Source organism: Eptatretus burgeri, chromosome 10 (assembly GCF_056783735.1).
Source record: "Eptatretus burgeri isolate ZD-2024b chromosome 10, Ebu_testis_v1, whole genome shotgun sequence".
Taxonomy (NCBI): domain Eukaryota; kingdom Metazoa; phylum Chordata; class Myxini; order Myxiniformes; family Myxinidae; genus Eptatretus; species Eptatretus burgeri.
The window spans coordinates 43,492,836-43,518,820 of record NC_140970.1 but is presented as its reverse complement, the minus strand read 5'-3'; the positions used below and the strand labels follow the sequence as shown (position 1 = coordinate 43,518,820).

The 25,985-nt window shown below is 43.8% G+C and overlaps 1 protein-coding gene across 5 annotated transcripts in view; it reads right to left on the bottom strand.

Annotated features, from left to right (window-relative positions):
- GMPS (guanosine monophosphate synthase) overlaps positions 1–8,519 on the bottom strand; it is a 53,096-nt gene extending 44,577 nt beyond the window's left edge. Inside the window, exons 1-4 of one of the 5 annotated variants that reach the window (XM_085898063.1) lie at positions 8,406–8,519; positions 8,094–8,200; positions 2,766–2,830; positions 2,480–2,661 (exon numbers count right to left, since the gene is read on the bottom strand). In XM_085898063.1, the coding sequence (XP_085754189.1) occupies positions 2,480–2,658 (179 nt within the window). In that variant the 5' untranslated portion in view covers positions 2,659–2,661; positions 2,766–2,830; positions 8,094–8,200; positions 8,406–8,519. Of the gene's footprint in view, positions 1–2,479; positions 2,662–2,765; positions 2,831–8,093; positions 8,201–8,397 lie in introns of all 5 variants that reach the window. The other 4 variants (XM_085898060.1, XM_085898061.1, XM_085898059.1 and 1 more) reach the window with 4 other exon arrangements.
- Between the last annotated feature and the right edge of the window lie 17,466 nt (positions 8,520–25,985).

Here is a 25,985-nt window from a genome sequence, read left to right as displayed (position 1 = left end):
TGGTGGGAACAGACGTAGCTTCCCCCACCTAGTGGTCTTCTCACCCGACCCCACAACAATATTCTGGTTTTGTATTTTTAATATGTGTGGCATTTGTTTTTCACTTGGAAGTTGTGTTACAATGTTTAAATAAAGGTGGAAAAAGTCTGATTTAATGCAATTTAAATTCCAGACTACAAGCCAGCAAAAGGTGAAAAATTTGAAAGGTGGTGTCGACGTTCTTTAGGCACTGTATATACATATATTTTTTTTGTTTGTTTTTTTTGAAGAGAAAGGGAGGGGAGGGCGAGAGGAGAGAGAAATGAGGGAACGGGAGTGGGGAAGTAGCAGGGACAGAAAGGAAAAAAAAGGAGTGAGGAAAGGGGAAGGGGATGTACAGAGCAAACTGGTGGTGGGGGTCAAAGATTCCACTATAATTATGTAATGAACACATGACCTCACATAGGTTTGAGAGAGATGGGCAAGTCATTGAAAGGGGAGAAGAAAGAGGATAAGGCAGAGACAAAATAAAGAGGAAAGGAGATAAAGCAAGAAGCGTAGCTAAATAAACAAGAGCGAGAATTGCTTTGCAATATATCTCCTCCTCCTCCCGATGTAATATTGTTGTGGGCCGGGTTTGGTGGCGAGGAACGACCGCGAGACGGAGCAATAGGGCCGTCTCCCACCGAACACCCGGTATTAAAAGGTCGTCACCCCGGAGTCGACGGGTCACTTAAAGGACCGTGGTCGCCAATATTTTGACGGCGTGAGGTAGGGTCCACTTGTCTATTCCAATTTACCCAAGTACTCACACCGTCTAGCTACCGGGGAAGTCACACCCTCGGCCGACTTTGTCCGAACCAAGTCGCATGCACCGACTTGGGTCCGGCGTAACAGACCGGGAGTTACCAGAGCCGTGCAAGTCCCAATGACAACTTACGGCACAGATGGCCTCACTATTTCTCAAGCCCACACCGTGCTGGGTCAGTGGTAGAAATGACAGGCAACGAACTGGAACATTTAACAAGAGGGTTTATTTATAAGGGAGGCAGACAGAGCAGATTTAACCACAAATATAATATGCAATGTACAGTGAGCGAAAAGCACTTAACAATTCTACTTAACAGACTGGCGCGACACACACACACACACACACACACACACACACACACACACACACACACACACACACACACACACAGCGTCGGGTCTTTATTGGATCCTCCAGCCGAGAAGGATAGGTCAGCTGTGGAGTCAGAGTCTGTCCCGGTACCTGTCCGCCTCATGCGGTTTCTTCGGCCCGCACTTGTGGGACTTGTGGGGTCCATGGAGGGGAACGGGAATCCCTAACTCGAAAGCTCCAACACAATCCACCACGGTGGGACTCGAACCCACGATCCAGAATCCAAATGAGCGGAGCCAGGATCCACGAACGACCCGACCACCATCGAACGACAATCGACCACCGCGAGCACCAACACGACCAAGGAACTTCGGAAAAGATGGACTCCAGACTGACTCCAAGAGGCTCACACACCCAAAGGACCGACGAGACGAGACCAACGCTTCCTCACCGCTCGCTCTCTTCTTATCCCCCCCCCCCCTCACGGGTGGAGGGAACCGCTCTGAGGTAACTTGCCTCTGGATTGGTCGGGGGGAACATTCCATCTCGCTGGGGCGGGGTTAGTCCTGAGGTGATCTCACCCCTGATTGGATGAGAGGAACATTCCATCTCGCTGGGGCGGGGTTAGTCCTGAGGTGATCTCACCCCTGATTGGATGAGAGGAACATTCCATCTCGCTGGGGCGGGGTTAGTCCTGAGGTGATCTCACCCCTGATTGGATGAGAGGAACATTCCATCTCGCTGGGGCGGGGTTAGTCCTGAGGTGATCTCACCCCTGCCTATGACAGTGGCCTCAAACACGTGCATAATGGCGCTGAAGGAGTGGAGAGGATCGATGTACAAAACTAACTATAAAAGAAAGTCGCAGCGCACACAAGAAATTCCCATTAGACATAAGGGACGGGACCCTAACTATAAACACATACTTATCGAAATAACCAAGCTTCGAGATTGCTGTCCGTTTGTGTGCAAACGGCTTCCAAATCCGTAACAACATTTTCGAAGTTCAAAAATGGCACAATTCTGTGGGAAAATTGATGAAATACCCTGAAACTCAAACCCGTTCTCCAACTTATCATATAAAAGGCATGTACAAAGTTTCAGTGGTATATTTTTAAAGAGTATGAAGAAAATAAAAAAAAGAGGTGAAAAAAAAAAGGTTTCCCTCCGGTGAAACCGTTAAGGGACTATGAATAGACAGGAGATGAGAAAAAGAGGAGAGAAACAAGAAGACAAGATCAAGTCAAGGTAGAGATGTGATCAGATCAAGGGAGAGGAGATCAGATCAGATCGAGAGAGGAAATAAATACAGAAGAGAGAAGATAAAGATTGAGGAGAGAAAATGGGGGGGGGGGGGAGGAGGAAGAGAAAGCACACCTGAATCCTTGTTCTTTCAATAAGAAGGCAGGGGTGTTGAGTGGCCGAATTTCAGATTGTACGAGCAGTTCTCGTACACGACGATCGATTATCTTACCATACTGTGCACCGGCATCCAATATTACCACAGCCTCCTTGAAATGCTCATCCGAGGTCACGTTGGCCCTTTCCGACGTCATCAACTGAAAACAAGAGACAAGATGCAAAATGCAGAAACGGATGAAAGCAAGGTCAAGCTGCACCTATATAACAACCAATTTTTTTTTTACTTCAAAAGTGCCATTACCAGCAGTATCTTTAAGCTGGTACCATGGTCCAATTACAAATCACCAGCACGAGTGAAATGTCAGGCTGATGACAACAGAAAAAAAAAATTAATAGATGATTGTGAAAGAAACAATGCTTGGACTACAACCACAAAAGAGCATAAAACTCCACAAGGTGCTGTGTAAAAAGATATGCAGCAATCAATGCAAGTTACAGATAAGTAAGTGAAAAGTACACGGGGGACATCGGTCAAGCTCCGTTATCCTTTTGAACCCCCAAAATTGTCATGGATTTGCCACTCATGGAAAAGCCATCCTAACAGGAGATTCCTCACCAAAATAAACCATCGATTCCGGAGATGTGAAAAAAAATTCCTTCATCTTATCGAGTGTCCAATTCAATAACCATCCGGATTATCAGCTGGGCACCATCAATCATCAGTTTCCACCCTTTAGCCCAGAACGTCGCCGAATGGCAGTACACAACCTTAGTTGTGTCCAAATGTCATACAATCAGGCAGGCCTGACAAGGGAGAGAGAACAATATGGAGAATGAGATTAGCATACTTGGTGATCGGCGGAATTCTAACTCCTTGACTTAATTACATTTCAAGGGAACCCACTTCTGAAAAGTTTCGCTTTTCATAGTCTTGAAAACATCAGAACTGGGATCAAGGTTGACCTTTGAACATGTTACTACTTGAGCTAAAGTCAAATTGGACCTGAAAATTGCCGTCCTGGTGGAGTTCCAACAGGTAATTCTGCATCGTGGAGCAAGCTACAGGTTTGACAGGGGATTCTGACTGCAATCTCAACTGAAGCCGCATCAATGTAAAGATCCCAAATAAATACATCTCTACGATTGTAGTCCGACGGTCGACATGGTGGAGTGGAAGTTTGATCCAACCATCAAAATTTGCTGTGAAAACTAGTGCAACTACAGCCTGATAATGCAATCAATCAATCCCAACCCACAATGAAACAGGCCATTGCATGCTTGGTTTGGCTAAACTATAGCTGAGTTCCAAATTCCTCGAGTAAATTACAGGGGCACCGCAGCAGCATCGTACGCACACTTGAAATGATGATGCAACTAGGAGAGCAAATTCGCGATCAAAACTCAAACATGAATTCAGTGGAGACGAATCAGATTTGGAAAGTTTTGTACACCTGCCGTCACCTAATCCGAAGGCTCGGCGATCAAAGGACAACGCGCTCGACTGAACAGAACTCCTCCGCTTTAGCACTGCTTGTCAGCCCCGATTTTGTAGGAAGACGAGTTACTTAAATCAGAAGAATCCATTTTCCAAGCGAAACTTAGCACAGCAGATGATGGCAGAAATTATCTGATGAAAGTGTACTCGTTACACTTGTCGCAAGCACAGTGGTAAAAGTTAATTTGGGGAAATAAAAACAAGTTTAAAGTTTGCAACACAAAAATGGATAAAAAAAATTAAAACATCCACATCCAGCAGAGCAATGTTAGGTTTACAGTTATCGGTTGAAGGAACAGCATTCGACTGTCAGTCAAGGTCTTCGCGCCACCGCAAGCCAACCGTTTTTACTTTTGACACCGAAGGTGGGTGGAGGTTATGTTTTCACCTTTGTCTGTTTGTATTTGTACACGATATTTCAAAAAGATGTGGACGGATCCGGATGAAACTTGGTGGGCAGGCTGGGTGTGTGACAAGGACGAACTGATTCAATTTCGATGAAGATCCCGATCCGGATACGAGAATCTTTAGAAAGTGATTCTTCACCATTGAGAGATAGGGCCAAAAGATGATGTGCAGCACGATATCATGGACGAGTTATGACAAAACTCGGTGGATGAGTTAGTTCGGTGACGAGAAAAAGCCGGCTCGATTTTAGTTCAGGTACGGATTCAGATCTGACCTATCAGTGGGATACAAAACGGAAACTGTTCAGCTTGGCAGAGGCATGTGATCTTAGTTCCGTTCTAATATATATATATATAAATTTTTCTCATTTTTCTGGTGATCCAAGCCTCATGTATGGAGCTTAATCCATAAATGGGCAAAGACATTAGTGCACTTTTTCAGCAATTAAGAGGATATTAAATACACAATGGACGCACATATGACATGCGGGGTTTAAACCTGGGTTCTTCATATCACCAGCCGTGTGTTGAAACGGGAACATGGGGATGTTAAACAGGCCAACCCATATTGGTGACTACCGTAGCGAGATGGAGCTCAACCAATGTGTGTGAGATTGTTTGTTATTTTTCTTTTTACCTGCAAATAAACCTCTCATGGCTTCACGTACGCACATCGTCGAGATTGGTGAAGATAGAAAATGAGACTTCAAGAACTCTTCTTCTTGTGAATGCCAATTGGAGCGGGATTCGATTAAGAGTTTGGCCCGCTGGTTGCATCGTTATTGAGGTGCGATTGGTTGTGCCGCCAAGGCAGACTCCCTGCTCATAAAAAAAAAAATGACCGTTTTTACAGCCATTTTTCTCTGCTGTGCAGGGGTTTGGCTTTTTCTTGAGGCAATGTTTTATGGCCGGATGCCCTTCCTGACGCCAACCCTGGTCGCCTCTTACGACACACAGGGATATGGTATACCTACACCGGGACCAGTACACTGGAACTCACTTCGCCGACCTCAGATGGATGACAGGCTGAGTCAACCCCCTGGTGTTAATTCAGCAGCCAACGGGGCTTGAACTCAGGACCCTGGGATCCCAAGCCGCCACCCTAACCACTAAGCCAACACCAGGCTTACTCCCTGCTCATGAGGACGGGTATTTGAAACTTCCTAAGCATGCCGGCGATAACTTGCCAACCCTTCACGAAAGACAACGTGGGATTGTTCACGTCCACTGGCCAATGTCTGCACATGGGATACCCGACTTAACGTCCATCCGAAGGACAGAGCACTTTGTGATGCAATACCGTCCTGCGAGCAGCTGAATCGATCCGACAAAACTACAGTTTTTACGTCCACACGTACACATCCTCTTCAAGGTGTCAGTGTCAGACCAGGTAAAACACACACCTGGGAAACGATGCTTTCAGAAATCTTGGGGCCCATAGTGACAACCACACAGATTGCAATTTAGTCGTCTCTGCCTGGACCGGTCACAAGAATCATCCCAGCTTGACACGCACTACACAAATTATTTTCACCACTTAATTGCACAGGTCAGGCAAGTTTAGGATCGCAGCCTAACTTAGACGGCATACTTCCTTTTGAACCGTCTTGTCTGGGTTTGAATCCAGGACGGGCTACAGACTGCCGTCGTGGTGTTTCATGGATGGGGGAATGCACCGAGTAAGTTCGACTGCAGAGGTGACGTTAAGCCGGTTGTTCCATTTGCTATAATTCGCTTGTGAGTGTTAAAGATTCTACGGTACGCCTCAAACGTGGAACAGGGCACCGTGTTGCAGCACCTTGGCAAAATGCAAAAATCCCCATTCTGGTCCAGGGCTCCATTGACAGCACGTCTGACGTCGTGACAGATCGGGGTAAATCCCCGGTGATGGAAACGCTCACGACCTTCGGAAGGGCTATTGAGCCTGGTGTGGGAGAGACGTGAACGAGGGGCGATTCAGAAATCCGAGCTTCAGGATGAGAACAGAATTATTTAACAATAAGATGGAAAAAAATCATCGCATTGTGCGTGGTCTCTTGTTCTTGCCCCCCTCCCTCCCCAAGCTACACCCAATTCTGCATACAGGTTGTGCACTTTACAAAGTGTTCAAAGCAGAGGGAAAAAGCTGACATGGTGGTGGTCGTATGGCAGCCATCATTTCTTGAAGCAGGATTGTGTCGCTGATGCAGTGCCCCTCTACCAGTACACACACTGGAACTGGTACTCATTTCGCCGACCTCGGAAGGATGACAGCCTGAGTCAACCCCCTGGTGTATCAATTCAGTGGCCGACGGGGCTTGAACTCAGGACCCCAGGATCCCAAGCCCCCACCCCTAACCACTGAGCAAACACCAGGCTAACCAGACGTGACAAATCAGAGGATCACAAACTGGAGGTGACACAACATTGAGTGTTCACCACGATGTGAACAACAACAACAACGAACCATCATCGTGTTTAACCAGCGGATTGAAGGGCAGAGGTAAAAGTACCAAAGTTGTTTTGGAAAGTTGCGAAGTATAACCTCTTACCATTTGAAGGTAACGCCTCACACGTCCAACAGGTGGTTTAAAAACGGTCCAAACTACCATCTGGGTGGAGAGAAGTTCGATGGCAGTGCATCGGGTCAAAGTTTGGCGCACCAAAATATAATGCACGTGCACCCCCCCCCCGCCAAAATATAATACACGTGCACCCCCCCAAATATAATACACGTGCACCCCCCCCAAATATAATACACGTGCACCCCCCAAATATAATACACGTGCACCCCCAAATATAATACACGTGCACCCCAAATATAATACACGTGCACCCCCCAAATATAATACACGTGCACCCCCAAATATAATACACGTGCACCCCCAAATATAATACACGTGCACCCCCAAATATAATACACGTGCACCCCAAATATAATGCACGTGCACCCCAAATATAATACACTTGCACCCCCAAATATAATACACGTGCACCCCAAATATAATACACGTGCACCCCCAAATATAATACACGTGCACCCCCCAAATATAATGCACTTGCACCCCAAAATATATTACACGTGCACCCCCAAATATAATGCACTTGCACCCCCCCCAAAATATATTACACGTGCACCCCCCAAATATATTACACGTGCACCCCCCCCAAAAAATATATTACACGTACACCCCCAAATATATTACACGTGCACCCCAAATATAATACACGTGCAACCCCCCAAATATATTACACGTGCACCAACCCCCCCCCCCAAACTCTGGCCGTTTGTGTACACAGTGTGCAAAGATCGACTCGCGACAAACACGGGTCTTACCGAGTGACCTTTTGATCGACGTGCAGCACGACCTTTGATCCAGATAGTCAGCAAAACAATTATTGATCAAGGACAACGAGGAAGCGATCTGAGTGTTCGGAGGGGAAGCGTCCGAACCACCAAATTGGGACACACGGTCGGCGGTTCACACCCGGGTCGAGACCACCGCGCACAACGAGGTGGCTTTGCATTGGTCACGTGGGTTTCCAAAAGTTTACATCAACGCCCGAAGGCCACCAATCGGTGTGATCGTTACCTCGGTGCGACCCCCCCAAAAGATAAACAAACATGCGGCCCGTGCAAGAGCATCACTCAGTGGAGCAGGACCGGCATGGTGTCAACTCGGGTCTCGGACGTCCCCGGAACCCGGTGGAACAGTTCGCACGGCTCGTGTACACAAGGCACACTCACCTTCGAGTCCCCGTTGCAGACGGCCATGGCGGACACCGGGCAAAGGAGATCGGAAGACCTATTCTCCCACGACACAACTCTTCGCCCTCCTTTTATCTCCCTCCTCTCTCACACCACACACACACACACCAACTCTAACTCGCACACATATACAGATAGATATACATATATACATATATATACATATATACACAGATATATAAATAAATATAAATGTACACACACCAACTCTCCACTCACACACTGGGATCAACTTAGGGAGACTCACTCACATGAACATTCGCACACACTCACATTCACTTACTCACTTACTCTCACACACAGGCACACACTCCTCTCTCTCCGCTTCCCCTTCTCTGGGCGCGCCAGGGGGAGGAACCGGAAGTTGCGTAAGCATCACTTCCGGGTTGCGAGGCGGTGAGAGGTCGGAGGTGTCTGATGAGTGCCACGTGGCTCTGTCGGGTCCGCGGCGTGTTCCCTGTTAATCATCCCGCGGCGGGGGATTCTGAGGCTCCCGGAAACTTCTTGCGAATTACATGAAGGGTTTTCACATTGGGGGAGAGCACGTGCAGGAAAGGAAGGCTGAAAGTTTATCCGAAATTAACTGGGTTCGTGCTCCGGCCGTCTTGTCCGTGTGTTGTTAGTATGTCAGGATGTCCGCGGTGCCTGTTCATGTCCTGACAAAGGATATATATCGGACAAGCCAAACGTACACAGGAAGGTACAAGCAGATAGACAGACGGCTCGCATCTCCGATTTATTTATTTATTACAAAAGGGCGGGAGTTTGAGTTTTGTTTATATTAAATAATATATGCCAACATTTATTTATTTGTAACATGTATAATCCCGATTATTATAAGTGTTGCAACAGCACCAGCAAATCAATTATAAAGCATCCGCACCGAGTCTGGGGAGATCGGTGGTTCGAACCCCAGCAGAGTCTACAAAACACTGAATGGTGCTGTGCTGCTTCCTTGCTTAACGCTCAACACTAACGACGACTGAGCATGGACAAACAACCATCGGTTGGTAATAATAGCGCAGACTACAACTGCCAGTGATGACCGGGTACCAAGACGTCCCGCTTTCATTTTACACCTGACCCTGACCCATGACATTTACCATGAACATTCGATTTAATTTAGAATGGGATTAAAATGTATTAAACTCAAATTCAATGCAAACCAAAATTGGTGCAGTCCTGCATTGGAGTCATCAGAAGGAACCTGGATGGGATTCACATTTCAGCTGCTCCTCCTCTACCCTCAAACCCATCCAGGCACAGCCAAGTGAGCTTTGTTAAAATAAACCAATCAATCAATCAAAAGGAACCCATGTCAAAAAATTAAATAATTTGGCCTGACACACCGGGTGTCCGATCAAGTTGAGATTTAAAACATGCATTCCCCATCACTCCGAGATCATAATTCTAAAGTTTCACATCGATTGATTAAGTGGTTCCAGAGAAAACATTTAATATTTTCTTCAACCCCATATGACTGCCAAACCATGTGATCTATCAATTATGGATAGGCTTTGTGCCTCATGGATAGGCAGTCATTCGAGTTAAGTTTCGCCTCAATCTGTTCAGCCACCTCAGAGAAGAAGATTTTTGAAGGTTTAAAAAAAAACTAAAACAATATGTTTGCCCAATCACATGACCTATGGCGTCTCAAATTTTTTTTTTTCTGTGGACCAATTTATCCCCCATTGACCCTCAAAATTTTTCATACTGATCATATGTAGCGTTCTACATATGCAATTATGACGTCATAACGAAGGCATCTATGACGTCTTAAAAAAATCACTTATTCCCCATTAGGAGTACTTGTCGTTTTAGTGGGGCAGATAACAGCAATTTTTGAGAGGAATCGTGCAAATGATGATACAAGCATCAAATTTGGCACATTTGTTCTCCAGGGGATTCCAATTAAATCTGTCTGATTGTCCATTTGAAAATCCAAATTTTGAAAAATTTGAAGAGAAAAAAAAACTTCAAAAAAATCAAGATCACGAATCAATGTTGGATGCTGACTGAGATTGGTGAATGTTTCAGAAACATCATCGAAGACGTTCCAAGTCTGCCATGCAGTTTTCTTCCCTTTACCACGGAGGGCAGACACGACATCACATCCAGTGAACTCATGGAAGTATGGGATCCCTCTAGCTTTCTCAGGCCCTATTGCAGAAACTACCTCATGGACTGGAATCCATCGCGCCTTGGCTCCTTGGCCAAAGGCAATCCACATGTTCTCAAGACCTAGTTCCTGTAAGGATGGCAGTACAGATATTGCAATGACTAGTACGTCCGTGTCATTAGCCTTAATGATAATGGACTTGCTACCATCCGTCGTTGCATCCCTGGCGTGTACAAATATTCGAGTGTCTGCTTCTTCATGACAACATGGAGACACAGCATCCAGTGACTTCCTTGTGTTGCTAATGGCATCTTCTCCTTTTGTGACAATGACCGTGCTTGTCGTCTGTGCTTCACACATCTTTTCCACAAGGAAGTGAAACAGCTCAGTCTTGTTGCTGTCATCTCGAAGAAAGCTTCTCCAGTTACTTGGGGTCTTACTGGTTCCTGTCACTCTTCTTCTGATTCCTTGCCCCCTTTTCGACCTTGCCTCGGACTTCAGACTTGACTTCTTGTACACATCAAACACTACGTCCACCCTCTCGTACCTGGCACCATAGGATTCCACCTTTGGGATGATGTCTTCTTTAGCATAGTCATCAAATATCTTTGAAGTGCGTGGAGGTAGGGCATTGATAAGTGCTGAGCCATCAATGATGACTGCATCTCCCCTTGGTTCTCTGTCTGGGATGTTCACTTGCGCTTCAAGAATTTCAGCCAGCTGTGACTTCAAATTTTTTTGAAGTTTTTTTTTATTTTTACTTTTCAAAATTTGGATTTTCAAATGGCCAATCGGGCAGATTTGATCAAAAAGCCCTGCAGAACAGAAATGCCAAATTTGATGCTTGTATCATGATTTGCACGATTTTTTCTACTATCTACTACACTATTTTCCAAGTTTTAAGTTTTTTTCCCTTGGTGCGGTTTAAGAGATACGGAGGTCCAATTTTTTTCAGTTTTCCAACATGGCTGCCACACCACGTGACCTATGACGTCATAACTGTCATTAAACATTACACTTGAGTATTCACACCGAGGGTGAAAATTTCGTCTCGATCCGACGAGCGGTTGCGGAGAAAGACACTAAAGTCTTGTGCGGACAAACAAACAAACTGACATGAAAAATCACTCATCGAGTGACACTTGGCGAAACAGAACAGCACGGCACTTGGTGGAGCGCACACCTCCATCAGGCTGAACAGTTTAAATTTTGTATCCCACTGATAGGTCGGATCTGATTCCAGACCTTAACCAAAATCGAATCGGCTTGTTCTCGTCACCTAACGAACTCTTACATCTCGTTTTGTCACAAGTCATCCTATCCCAACTTCTAGAGATATCATGCTATGCATAGTTTATGAGCCCTATCTCTCAAGGGTAAAGAATAACTTTAAAAATATTCTCGTATCTGGATCCGGATTCGAATCTTCAACAAAATTGAATCAATTAGTCCTTATCAGACACACAACCTGTCCACCAAGTTTCATTCGAATCCATCCACAACTTTTGGAGATATCATACAACATTTTTAGCCCCATCTATCAATGGTGAAGAATCATTTTAAAGTTAAATAATTCTTGTATCCAGATCTGGATTCGGATCTTCACCAATATTGAATCAATTATTTCTCGTGCACTTCCAACCTGTCCATCAAGTTTTGTGTGAATCCATCCATAACTTTTTGAGATATTGTACTCCAAGTAAAACTTCCTCCAATGTGTGGGATCCGTTCTGGGATAACCTCGTGTTGGAGGAATTCGCGTTGGAGGAGTCATTAAACGTATGGGGAAATTGGGGATATGTTTCAGGTTACCAAAAGCTGACCCGAAAACAGCCTTTCTTGCTTTTTTCCCCCCATGTTTCTTTGTATGGAATGGTGTAGCATTATTAAACATACATTAAAATCAGTGTTAGTATCATAATAGTACTGTATTATTGCAAAATAACACACCTCATTGTGAGGTGGTTGTTGGAGGTTTGGGTGATGATTTGCTGGTGGATGTTGTTGAAGTGCTGGTGGTAGTTGTTGAAGTTGGCTGAAAGAATTGTGTTATCGTCACTCGCTTTGCCTTCTGTTTTAACTCCCTGTGAAGTTCTGTGTAGGTATTTATCTTCGGCCTTCCGTGCCCTCCTAATGGTTGATTCATTCACGCCATATTACCTGGCCAAAGATGAAGCATGCCTGATTTTTTGTTCAATGGTTAGGGTGATGGGCTTGGGATCCTCTGATCCTGAGTTAAAACCCCACTTCGCTGTTGAATTAATACCAGGTGGGGTTGACTCTGCCTGTCATCCTTCCGAGGTCGGCAAAATGAGTGCCAGCATGCTGGTATCCTGTGTCGGAGTGGCAAACCATGCAGGATTGTGTCCAGTAGCCAAGGAGTCTGCTTTGGCAGCACCATCGCTCTGCGCAGAGTATGGTCCCAATGGATGGATGGAAATATGAAGCAGAAACTGATGAAAATTTATTCAGGATATCAAGTTTGACCTCCATGGTCATTGTTTTCCTCCTCTTCTTGTCTGGTTGGTTCAAATTGGGTCTTTTGGGAGCCATAATGATCGACGTAAGTTCAATTGATGGCAGCAGGTTCGGAGATGGCGACATCAAACATCGGCTTGGCGGACATCTCATCCTAACGTCACTGGAACTCTTGGCTATGCAAAAAGATTTGTACACAGAGTGAAGATAAAGCCCGATGTGGTGCCAATCCAGCAGAAGCTTCGCCATTTACCTTTTGCTGTCCGTGATGCTGTCTCGCAAGAAGTGAAAACGCTTGAAGAAGCGGGTATCATTGAGATAAGTTTTTGTTTTTTGTATACATTGTCGAGGATCGTATGACAGCTAACCAAAAGGCACTGCAAGGGGGGCATGAGACAAGAGGGGCGGGAGAGAGAAGAACAAAACAGTGGGGAACAGTCATTTGGAGATCTGTGGAAGGGAGAGGAATGGGGTGGGGGAACAGGGTATACAAGATAGACACGAAAGGGACTTTCAGGAAGGAAAGCAGGGAATTTGAAGGAGGTGAGTTTGGAGTGGATTAATGGGGGTAGAAAACATCGAGGTTTTGGATTGGGGAAGATAAGAAGTGGTGGTGAACAGCTGTTTTTAAGGTCTGTAGGAAAGAGTGGGATGGAACAGAGTGTGGGAGTTCATTCCAAAAGTGGGGGGAAAAGAGGAATGAAAGAGTGATGGAGAGCAGTGATTCGTGATTTTGGTAGTTTTACCAGAAGGGGTTGATGGCGGACCTTGAGCACCCTACAGAAATATGGGGGGGGGGACATATTGCAGATAGAGCAAGGGGTGTAGGGTGGGCGAGGGCAGAGAGGAGATGGTAGAAGACAGAAAGACCACCGACTTGCCTGCGGTGAGAGAGTGAGAGGTCCAAAGACTCAGCCTCATCTCGGGAGACACCAATGATCCTAAATGCCCTCGTTTCCACTGTGTGAAGCCGAGAAAGGTGAGAGGCAGCAGCACCAGCCCAGAGGGGAGAGCAGTACTCCATCAGGCTGCGGACGAAAGCTTTGTATGTGGTCAGGAGCTCCAGTAGCAAATCCAGGGGTGTTCCCTGGTTGCCCGGAACCCTCCCCCCTCCCAACAAAAAATATTTACCATTACAATGGCAAACTTCCGTCATGGCATACCTGGATTCCGTGTCTGAAATGTGACGTGATCCACACTGGACCAGTCTACGATGGTCACCATGTAACTGCAACAGAGCAAAACCGAGGCCATGTAACCATTAAGCGTCCGTTTGAAGCACAGAGGGTAACTTTGGATCATAATGGGCAATGACTGGTGGAGACACAAGAATGTTTTTTTAATGGTGTTGCATGTCTTATCATGATCACCAGTCCAATCGAAGACAGATCCTTTCTTGAACAGTCCACGTTGTGGTTCCGATGCACTGGCAATGTCTGCCGAAAAATTGTCCAGCTGGTGAACCATGCCAAGAAACGAGCAAAGATCTATGATGTTGGTTGAAGTAGGGAAATTTGTGATCGAGTTCAGCTTTTTAAGGATCTGAAACAATACCATTCTGTCCAACAACATACCCATAGAACTTCACCTGGGCCTCAGCAATCTGAAATTTCTCAGGATTCAATGTGATCCTACGCATGTGACAGCACATCAAGAACTGTTGTACCTGCTGTATGTGTTTGAGGAATGAATTTTCAAACATCAGGATGTCATCGACCACTTTGACGGTGTTGCGTAGACCATCCAGTACGATGTAGCCACGGTAGCAACATTCGTCACCACTAGCATCCATTCACACGGGGGCCTGTAGGTATTTGTATCTAGCCCCTGGTGTGATGCAGACTGTGGTGAGCTGGCTATTTTATTTGAGTGGGGTTTTCCAGTACCCATGGGTCGCATCAGCCATTCTAAAGAATCTGGAAGTGGAGACGCGTGATATTTAGCATTGTCATAGGGTGTATGGGTCTCTCAACGTGACGTTTAAGATTACAGAGATCGACACACCTCCGAATCTTCCCATGAGCATTGGGTGTGACAACGAGGGGATGGTACCACTCCAGTGGTTCACTGCCCATCAGTGCAATGATGCCTTTTCTGTACATGATATCCAACTTGGATTTTACCTGGTCTCTCCAGGAGAGTGGGATTGGCCGTGTCCTTCATATTTGGAACGGCACTGCATCGTTGCGGAGATTAATCATCATCGGTGTGCAGTTCATCAGTTGTAGGACGATGGCATCGAACACATCACTGAATTCAGCCACAAGGTGTGCCGTGACCTGGTTCCGTAGCTCTGGCAATGGGTCAGTATCTGGGATGATGTCCAGGACCCATATTGAATGCATGGTTGTACCGGTTGTCTGTTTCTCGCACAAACACCAATGTAGCTCTTGTGGGGACTGATAAGTGAAACATGCCATCTCCCACACCGTTGCACACGTACATTGTCTCCGACATTGACTCATCACGTCTGTGAAGGATCATATGGATTGTTCCCAGGCACTGCATCGAGGCACCGTCTGCAACGGTAACTCTCACATCACCAGTTACATTAACCAGATTATCCATGTCGATATCCAGCAGCTTCAGATGCATGGGACCAATACCCATGACTTCCGCTCCAGTGCTGGGTAGAAAAGTCACATGTCCGAGGGGATTGTCATCAAAATCTGAGACGTCTTTCTGAATATGTGGTGTGCTGTCCAGGTTAACCTGAGTGGTACCTGCTACCAGCACCATGTGACGAACAGCTGATTTGGACGTTGTTGTCCTTGTGGTTCTGGATTTCCAGCACACTTTTCCAGTGTCCAAAAATACCGCATTTATGACACTTCTTGCCTTTTGCAGGGCACTTGGTCATGTCAGAGTGTGGATTGCCATCACACTTTACACAGTGATGGCTGTCATGTGTCGGTCGATATACCGCTGGCTTTCTGATTCGAGGTGCTGTCTTGGAAACAGATTTCAGGTTAGTCCCATAAGTGCCAGAAACCATCACGTCAGCCTTTTTACCTTCCTCTTGTCAGAATGTAACAATCGCTGTTTCAAGATTGAGGTCGAGCTTTGCAAGCAGTTTCCAACGGACATCCAGATCGGGAATCTCAGTGACAATCTGGATGACGAAATGGCAATTGACCATCATCTTGTCAAGGTGGAGCTTGTCATCTTGTCCTGGAGTGGACAAAGGAATGAGTCAAACGTCTCAACTTCCTCCTCCTTGCGCTCAAAAAACTCCACCAGATCATGAATCTGATGATGCTATGCCTGCAAGTATGCATGGATGAGGGTGATCACTTCATCAACAGTGGTATCGCCAATCAATTCCACAGCGTTCTTGAGCACGGATCTCATTTGGATGCTGAAACAGTTTTTGAGGGTGGCGAGTTGTTCTTCCACTGCCATGTCCGTCAGGCAAATGACGAGCGTGTAGTCATTCCATTGCTCCCTCCAGGAGTTGAGCTTTCGCAATGAAATGTTTTCATTGAGCACGGGTTGATGATGTGTTGAGATCTCAGACAAAGGTCGAGGCAGTCGAGGACATGAAAGCAATGCCTCACGCAACAGACGTATTTCTTCGTCATGGCGGTGCTGTTGTGCTTGGTAAAAACTAAACACCGCCCGGAGATGCCCGGAAAAGTCCAGAAACACCCGAAGACTTTTTCTTTTTGCAGTCTGAACTGATAAGCTCAATTCTGCTGTTTAAATTATGAGGTTAAGAGTTTGTAGAGCTTGTCGCATTTTTGGTTTAAAACGTGAGCGGAAATTTAATAAATTTAAATATTGTTACGAACACTGCCCGGAGAAGTCCAGAGAAGTCCGTCAGTTCTGACCTAAATTAAATCTCATGCACATCTCATGGCGATGCCCGAAGTCCGGAAATTAAATAAAGTTCCGAACACTGCCTGGAGAAGACTGGAAATTAAATAAGTTAAATAAAGTTACGTACACCACCTGGAGATGTCCGGAGGCGTCTTCGGACTTCTCTGGGTGGTGTTCGTAACTCTATTTAATTTATTTAATTTCCGCTCATGTTTTAAAACAAAAATGCGATACGCTATACAAACTCTTGACCTCAAAATTTAAACAGTGTAATTGAGCTTAGCAGCAGTTCAGACAACTAAAGAAAAAAATAGTGTCCGGGCGTCTCCAGTCTTCTCCGGCCTTCTTCGGGCGATGTTTAGTATGACCCGTTGTGCTGCCACCATGTCGACGAATGCCGCCATTATTGATGCCACGTCCGAGGAGCCATTCACGAAAGAACAAAGCCGACTACGCCATGTTATGTTCTTAACTCATAGCCAGACACATATAAACCGGAAGTCATTTATTTCCACTCCATAGCACGGAACATGCGGAAGCAGGAGAAGCAAAGGAAGAAGAATCACAGTAATACATGATTGTAATAATGCAGTAGTTAGGTCTATCTATACTCAGTTCCACGTCACAATCCAGAAGCACAAAATGAAACTGATATGAGTGATTTAACTTGTTCATTACATTTACGACTAGAAGGGCACTCAGTAGATTGCACACCTCCGCAACGTAATGCCTGATCCAGTAAACCATATCGGGATGTAACTTTTTGAAATATCATGCTATATATCGTTTTTGGACCCATCTCTCAATGGTGAACAATCACTTTAAAAATTCAAAAATTGCCGTCTCTGGATCTGGAATCGGATCCTCACCAAAAATGAAGCAATTCTTCCTCGTCGCACAACCAACACATCCACCATGTTTCGTCCGAATCCATAAACAGCTTTTTGAGAGATCCTGCATGCAAACAAACAAGAAAGATGTTGTGCATGGCACGATAGTTGCGAAATCTATGAAACAAAATTGCCCTGGAAAATTATTGGTGGTTCAATAAAATAGCCAAATATGCAAATCCTCTTCAAATTTCAATTAAATGAGATGAAAATTGAGGATTTTAGAAATTTAACCGAAGTTGTTGACCTTTGGCCTATGTTGACTTCAAAAATACTTCTTCATTGAATTCAGTGACCTAATATGGAAATCCTCTTCAAAGTTCAACTCAATGAGATGAAAATTGAGGATTTTAAAATTTCACCTAAGTTGTTGACCTTTGGCCTATGTTAACCTTTTGGTCCATGTTGACCTCAAAAACAATTGGTGGTTGAATTTAGTGACCTGATATGCAAATTCTCTTCAAAGTTCAAGTCAATCAGATGAAAATTGAGGATGTTAAAAATCTCACCGAAGTCGTTGACCTTTGGCTGATGTTGACATTTTGAGTTCAAATACAATAGGCTTCTTGCTTATGACGAACTCAACCAGGTGGTGAAGTTTCGTAAAGATTGGTTTAAAATTGTGACCTGTAGGCGATTGACAAACCGGTATATACAAACAGACAGACAGACAATAGCGCATAAGACCAACCATTATGCGTCCTCTCCTGTCCCCCATTCCTCCCCACACCCATCCCTCTATCTAGCCCTTCAACTCTGCTGTTGGTGTTTCCACCCTCTCTCTCGACTGTTCTTTTCCTTTTGCATGCATCTCCAGCGTTCCTTTTTCGTCCTGTTACGTCCTGATCCATTCAGTGTACTAACTCTTCCACAAGCCTCGACTGTGCATACAAAAAAGGGTCTAAATGGTGGAAAGGGTCGAAAGTGGTCTACTGGCTAAAGAGCAAAAGGGGTCTAAAGTGTGCAAAGCGTCTTAAAGGTCTATAAGTCTGAAAAGTTTCTGAAGGTTCGAAGACGGTATATACGTCTAAAAAGGGTCTAAATGGTATTAAAGGATCTAAGGGGTCGAAAAGGTCTTAAAAGGATCTCAAGGATCTGAAAAGTCTAAGGGGTCAAAAGAGGCTAAGGAGTCCAAAGGGTCTAAATGGGAATAAAGGGATCTAAAGGGTTTTCATGGGGTGTAAGGGGTGCAGTAAGGGTCTTTAAAGGGCCTAGGGGTCTACAGGGTCTTTAAATGGTCAAGAGGGTCTAAAGGATCTAAAGGAGGGTTAAGGGATCTAAAGGGTCTGTGGTGTCTAAATGTCTAAAGTTGCGTTCCAACATTATGTAACAGAACTCATAGACGGCGGCACGGTCCAATAATACGTAATTAATAGACAGTTTTGATTCCCCTATTTAAACTTGTGCTGCAACGCGAATGGTGCACGAAAAAGGTTGCCAAAAAACGATTTCCAGTGAGTTTTTTTCTTCTTCATCCAAGTTGCTTTAAATGTGGAAGGAACCATAAATAACGCCATCTTGTCAAGCCAGATAACTCACTACTCATGGCGACAGCTGAGATTACCCGTGACAAAAGTAGACATTTGTCTCTTCATATATATAATACAAAATAGAATAGAAAATAGATAAACAAGTCTGAAGACGACGATGGTTCACGAGCGGTATTTGACGATGTAGATTGTTTCAGAAGTCAAGGATGAGACAATGTGATAATTTTTGACCAAGTTATAAAAATGATCAACATGATGTGGTACGAGTGACGGGTTATTAGCTGCAAAATGTCGAAAACCCGGTTTCGTTCAACAACTTTAAAAATTTGACCTTTGCATAACCTTTAAAGGTCCCAAAACAATGTTGTGGACATTAAAATGAGGAAACAGGATACGTGCTTTAGCTTAATGGAGTTAGTTCGTCGAAGAAGGTCGAAAACCCGGTTCGATTCCCACAACTTTGAAAATTTGACCTTTGTGAACTTTAAAGGTCAAAGGTAAAGGATTATGACCTTTGGTGAAAAACTTCCTCTGGAACATTCCAGGAACAATATAACATCATATAGGCTATATGGCATTTCGCACTCCTCGGATTATCCATACTTTGATGAAATCAGCGTAAAAACAAACTTGAAGGGGGCGCCACAGGCAAGGTGTTCGAGATAGAGCAAAATGGTTTCAAGACTTAAGGTGGGGAATGACCTCAAGATTATGAATAAAAAATATTGTCATCCCAGCTCTCAAAGTTTGGGCGGTCGTCTGATTTTTATGTCAAAATTCGAAATTTTCTAAGTTCATGACCTTGTGACCTTGACCTTGGGACTAAAATGAAAAATCGAGCTCCATGGGGCTATGCAGGTGCCATTGGGCCAACCAAATACCAAAACCCCTGCCAGATTCGACAACCCCCTCAGAGAAGATGGATTCTTATGTCAAAATCGCAATTTTTTTAAGTTCGTGACCTTGTGACCTTGACCTTGGGATGAAAATGAAAAATCGAGCTCCGTGGAGTTAACCAAATACCAAAACCCCTGCCAGATTCGACAAACCCCCTAGGAGAAGATGCAAATTGAAATTGGCTACCCCCTAAAAACACAATTCGCAATTTTCTAAGTTTGTGACATTGTGACCTTGACCTTCGGCCGAAAATGAAAAATGGAGCTCTGTGGGGCTATGCAGGTGCTATTGGGCTAACCAAATACCGAAACCCCTTGCAGATTTGACAAACCCCTCGGAGTAGAAATTTTTTTATGCCAAAATCGCAATTTTCTAAGTTCGTGATCTTGTCTGCTTGACCTTGGGCCGAAAATGAAAAATCGAGCTCTGTCAGGCTATGCAGGTGCCATTGGGCTAACCAAATACCGAAACCTCTGCCAGATTCGACAAACCCCCTAGGAGAAGATGCAAATTGAAATCGGCTACCCCTAAAAACACAATTCGCAATTTTCTAAGTTTGTGGCCTTGTGGCCTTGACCTTGGGACGAAAATGAAAAATCGAGCTCTGTGGGCTCTACAGGTGCCATTGGGCTAACCAAATACCGAAACCCCTGCCAGATTCGACAAAACCCTCGGAAAAGAAAATTTTTATTTCAAAATTGCAATTTTCTAAGTTTGTGACCTTGTGACCTTGACCTTGGGAGTAAAATGAAAAATCGAGCTCCGTGGGGCTCTGCAGGTGCCATTGGGCTAACCAAATACCAAAGCCCCTGTTAAATTCGACAAAACCCCTAAGAGAAGATGCAAATTGAAATCGGCTACCCCTAAAAACACGTTTTTTGGGCGTGGCTCCGCCCATAATGGGCGGACCATGCCCATTTTCAGGAAAACACAACTGGATCATGATATAAACCTCACACCAAAATTTCATCAGGATCAGATCAAAACCCACGGAGCTATGCTCAGGACAGACAGACAGACAGACAGACATACAGACATACAGACAGACAGACAGACAGACAGACAGACAGACACACAACAATAACGAATATCGTGGTCACTTATATTTTTCGTGAAAATATTTTTTCGTGAACCAATAGAATAGAAATGGATGGATATATAGAAGATAGAATACAAGATAGGAAGATATTAAAAATAAATAAATAAATAATATATCTATAATTTTGTGTGTGTGTGCGTGCATGCGTGCGTGTGGTTGGGTGTTTGGGGGAGGGTGTGTGTGTGTGTCCTCCATAACTCCAAAACCATGAAACCTAGCAGCCCAAAACTTTACTTTCATACTAAGGGAACTCCAAGGTGGTCCCAGAATGAAAGCTGGGTATTTGTGGAAATTTAAATACCCCTTTTGAAGATAATTAATGTGGTGCTCATCACGAAAAAGACAAAACGGCTTTCCCCTCACAGTGGTTTTAAGCCGCCATTTTGTTTTGGCCTATTCAAAAATGCCTTGCCTTGGAACCACGACGTATTGTCACGGACTAATCAAAGTATATCATCGAAATCTGTCTGTGGATTTGAGGGTCAAACCATGTGGACTAATTCAGTGTCAAAATCTGGAGTGAAATTTGAAATATTATAGAAATGAACGATTATTATAACTAAGTGTATTTAGGTATTTACTTCAAGCAAGGAAGGCCATCCTCCTCTCCTCCATATTTACACAAGAAAATGTGAACTTTCCAAAGCATTAAACTTAACCTTCTCTACTGTTGGACAATTATATTGGGTGAAGAAAAAATTAATGTTCCGAAAGTGTAACTTTATTGACTGTAATGAAAATAATTAATATCTGGAGGTAGGAATACAAAATAAGTTCAATTAAAGGTCGAATTAAGAGAACATTAACATAACGGGAGTATTAGAATAAGTAAAGCAACGGGACAAATGAGCTTGGAGCTCAAGAGAAAATTGGAAAAACATTATAATAATATTTTGATTAATTTACTCTGAAAAAATTCCATCATTTGCTGAGGCTTTGCTTTCCTCCCCTTCCTCGTTCCTTGCTTCCCTCCTCTGTCTCTCTCTCCCGCTCAACCACCCCCACCCCTCCTCGCTTCCCCCTCCCACCCCTCCTCGCTTCCCCCTCTGTCTCTCTCTCCCGCTCAACCATCCCCCACCCCTCCTCGCTTCCCCCTCCCACCCCTCCTCGCTTCCCCCTCCCACTGTGTGTGTGTGTGTGTGTGTGTGTGTGTGTGTGTGTGTGTGTGTGTGTGTGTGTGTGTGTGTGTGTGTGTGTGTGTGTGTGTGTGTGTGTGTGTGTGTGTGTGTGTGTGTGTGTGTGTGTGTGTGTACACTTATTTGTGTCATGGTTTATTTTAACGTGCAGTAGACCCCCTACTTGTGCAGTTCTAAATCCAATTTGTGCAGTACTAAAATTTATAATAAAAACTGAGTTTATATTTATAATATAATTTATAATGAGACATTGAGTAGTTAGCAAGGGTGTTCCAAATTTCTGCTCGTTTTGAATGCACTTGGATATTTACGGTTATACTTTTAGCTCATGATACTAATTTTATAGACTCCAGTTAGGCATCCTGTGTTGTTTACCTTGTCAAAGAATACAAAGGAACTTAAAATCTATAACATGTTAAAAAATAGCCATTACAAATGCTTCTCAGACTCAGAGAATCTCAAACACTGGGCCATGGCACCTGCCTCAAAGATTTGTGCAGTTCTAAAATTTCCTTAAAATAAACCCTGATTTGTGTATAAGTGTAAATGCATGAAAGTTGCTGTTGTTGGTTGCTATCTCCATATGCACACATGGGTGGGTTTCAGGAGATGAAATGGAGACCTACCTGGTCTCTGGATATGGGTTTTAGAAAGTGGCACAAAGTCCTCCCAGGGCTCGAAATATCCACCTCCATCTATGTAGGTAATTACGATTCATGGACCATACCGTGAAGTTTTCTTGTTACCTCCACTACTGAAGGTCTTTCTGTTTGTTAATTGTCAAATCTAAGATTCGGAAGTATATTGGTTGCTCTGGTCTGTTATTAGTCCCCTACCGGTTTCACCGGAGGGGACTATAAGGTTTGCAGTCCATCCGTCCGTCCCACCGATGGTTTTTCCGACTTTTTCTCATCCCCTTTAACATATTCAACCAAAACTTGGTACATGGCCTTATTATTATAAGTTACTTGCGAAAATCAAAGATTTTTCAAGTATAATGGTCAGTCGATTTTGTTATTCTGTTTTTCTGTTTGTTTGTCAATCACCTACAGGTCACAATTTTAAACCGATCTTCATGAAACTTCACCAAGTTGTAGAGGTAGTCTCAACTGAGAAGCCTATTGATTTTGAGGTCAAAAGTCATCGAGGTCAAGTTTCTAAAATCTTCATTTTTCATCCGATTGACTTGAAAATTAAACAGCAATTGTATAGTGCATCGCTGAATTGGGAAAACAACTATTTTGGAGATTAGAAGGTCAACGCTCGACTCAAGATCAAACTTCTAAAATCATCAATTTTCAACTGAAAAATCATAAATTTACAGCATATGAACTTGACAGTTGAACAGGTTTTGCATAGTCCATCACTGAATTCAGAAAGCTTTTTAAGGTCAAAGATCAAACTTCTAAAATCATCAATTTTCAATTGAAAAATCATAAATTTACAGCTTATGAACTTGAAAGTTGAACAGGTTTTGCATAGTCCATCACTGAATTGGGAAAGCTTTTTAAGGTCAAAGATCAACTCAAAGTCAAACTTCTAAAATCATCATTTTCAATTGAAAAATCATAAATTTACATCTTATGAACTTGAAAGTTGAACAGGTTTTGCATAGCCAATCACTGAATTGGGAAAGCTTTTTAAGGTCAAAGATCAACTCAAAGTCAAACTTCTAAAATCATCTATTTTCAATTGAAAAATCATAAATTTACAGCTTATTAACTTGTGAGTTGAACAGGATTTGCAAAGTCCATCACTGAATTGGGAAGCTTTTTAAGGTCAAAGGTCAAACTTCTAAAATCATCAAATTTCATCTGAAAAACCATCAGTTTTCATCCGATTAACCTGAAAATCAAGCAGCAATTGCATAGTCCATCACTGAATTTGGAAACCAACTCTTTTTGAGGTTAAACGGTCAAAGGTCAACTCAAGGTCAATCTTCTGAAATCAATTTCAATCTGAAAGATAATAATCAATTTTCAACCGATTGACCTGAGCTTTGATTAAGATTGTCAATTTTAATCTCAATGAAATGGACAATTTGATGTATCCATGGCAACCTTTCGAGATTGGGGGTGGGGGGGGTGAATTTTGCAAGTATCGTGTTCTGCACAGCATCTTTTTCTTGTTTGTTTGTTTGTTTGTATATCAATCATCTACAGGTTACAATTTAAAACCAATCTTCACGAAACTTCACCACCTGGTAGAGTTCGTCATATGCAAGAAGCCTCTTGTTTTTAAGGTCAAAAGGTCAAAAACTCATCACAGGCCAAAAGTCAACAACTTTTGTCAGATTTCTAAAATCTTCAATTTTCAATCAATTGACTAGAAATTTGAACAGGATTTTCATATCAGGTCACTAAATTCAACCACCAATTATTTTAGACGTCAACATAGGCCAAAAGATCAACATAGACCGTATTTATAAAAGTAGTACGGCCCCATAGGGGTGGGGCCCGTAGGTGCGTGCCAGTATGTGCAGCCCTCTCTTGCCCCCTCTCTCTCGCCCCCTCTCTCATCCCCCCTCTCTCGCCCCCTCTCTCGCCCCTCTCTCTCCCTTCTCTCTTGCCCCGCCTCTCTCTCCCCCTCTCTTGCCCCCCTCTCTCCCCCGAGTCTCGCCATTCCTCTCTCCCCCCCTCCTCTGTCGCCCCTCTCTCTCGCCCCCACTCTCATCCACCCCTCTCCCATCCCCCTCTCTCGCAAATATTGGTCGACAGATAAATGGCCGTAACTTGGGAACCGCTGATCCGATTAATATCAAACCTTGAAAAGGCACATCCACGGGTCCCCAGCAATATTCCTGGGAAGTTTCAATCGTGCAAAATAAATAATAAATAAATAAATAAATAAACATTAATTGTGACGTCATTTGTGACGTCATAGCACCGTGTCCTGTCATTGGTCGACAGGTAAATGGCTGTAACTTGGGAACCGCTCGTCCGATTAATATCAAACGTTGAAAAGGCACATCCGCGGGTCCCCAGCAATATTCCTGGCAAGTTTCAATCAGATCGGACCGTCGATCGTGCAAAATAAATAAACAAATAAAATAAACATTAATTGTGACGTCATTCGTGATGTCATAGCACCGTGTCCTGTCATTGGTCGACAGATAAATGGCCGTAACTTGGGAACCGCTCGTCCGATTGATATCAAACCTCGAAAAGGCACATCCACGGGCCCCCGGCAATATTCCTGGCAAGTTTCAATGAGATCGGACCGGCGGTCGTCGAGAAACGGCGGTCGCAGACAAACAGACAGACAAACAGACAGACACACACACAGAGATTGCTGGAATTATAGATAGATGGTCAATTTTCATCCGATTGACTTGAAATTTGAAGTTTAATTTTTGTTCATTGAATTCAAGCGCCAATTTGTTTTTGAGGTCTACATGGGCCAAAAGGTCACCATGGGCCAATGGTCAACAACTTAGGTGATATTTCTGAAATCCTCATTTTTCATCTGATTGACTTGAAAGTAAGTTGAAGAGGACCTTCAAAGTAAGTCACAGAATTCAGCCACCAATTATTTTTGAGATATTTCTAAAATTATCAATTGAAATCCACTTGACTTGAATTTACAGATGATTTGCATATCAGGGCAATGAATTCAATGAACAAGTATTTTTGAGGTCAGCATCAGTCAAAAAGGTGACATCGGCCAAATGTCAACAACTAGGTTGAGATTTCTAAAATCCTCAATTTTCATCCAATTGATTTGAAAGTTAAAGAGGATTTTCATAGCAGCCAACTGAATTCACCCACCAAATATTTTTGAGGTCAAAGGTCAACATAGGCCATGTTTCTAGAATTGTCAATTTTAATCCAATTGACTTGAAATTTGAGGAGGATTTGCACGTTTGGTCATTGCATTCAACCACTAAATTATCTTGAGGTCAAAAGGTCAACTTCGGTTGATTTTCTAAAATAGTCAATTTTCA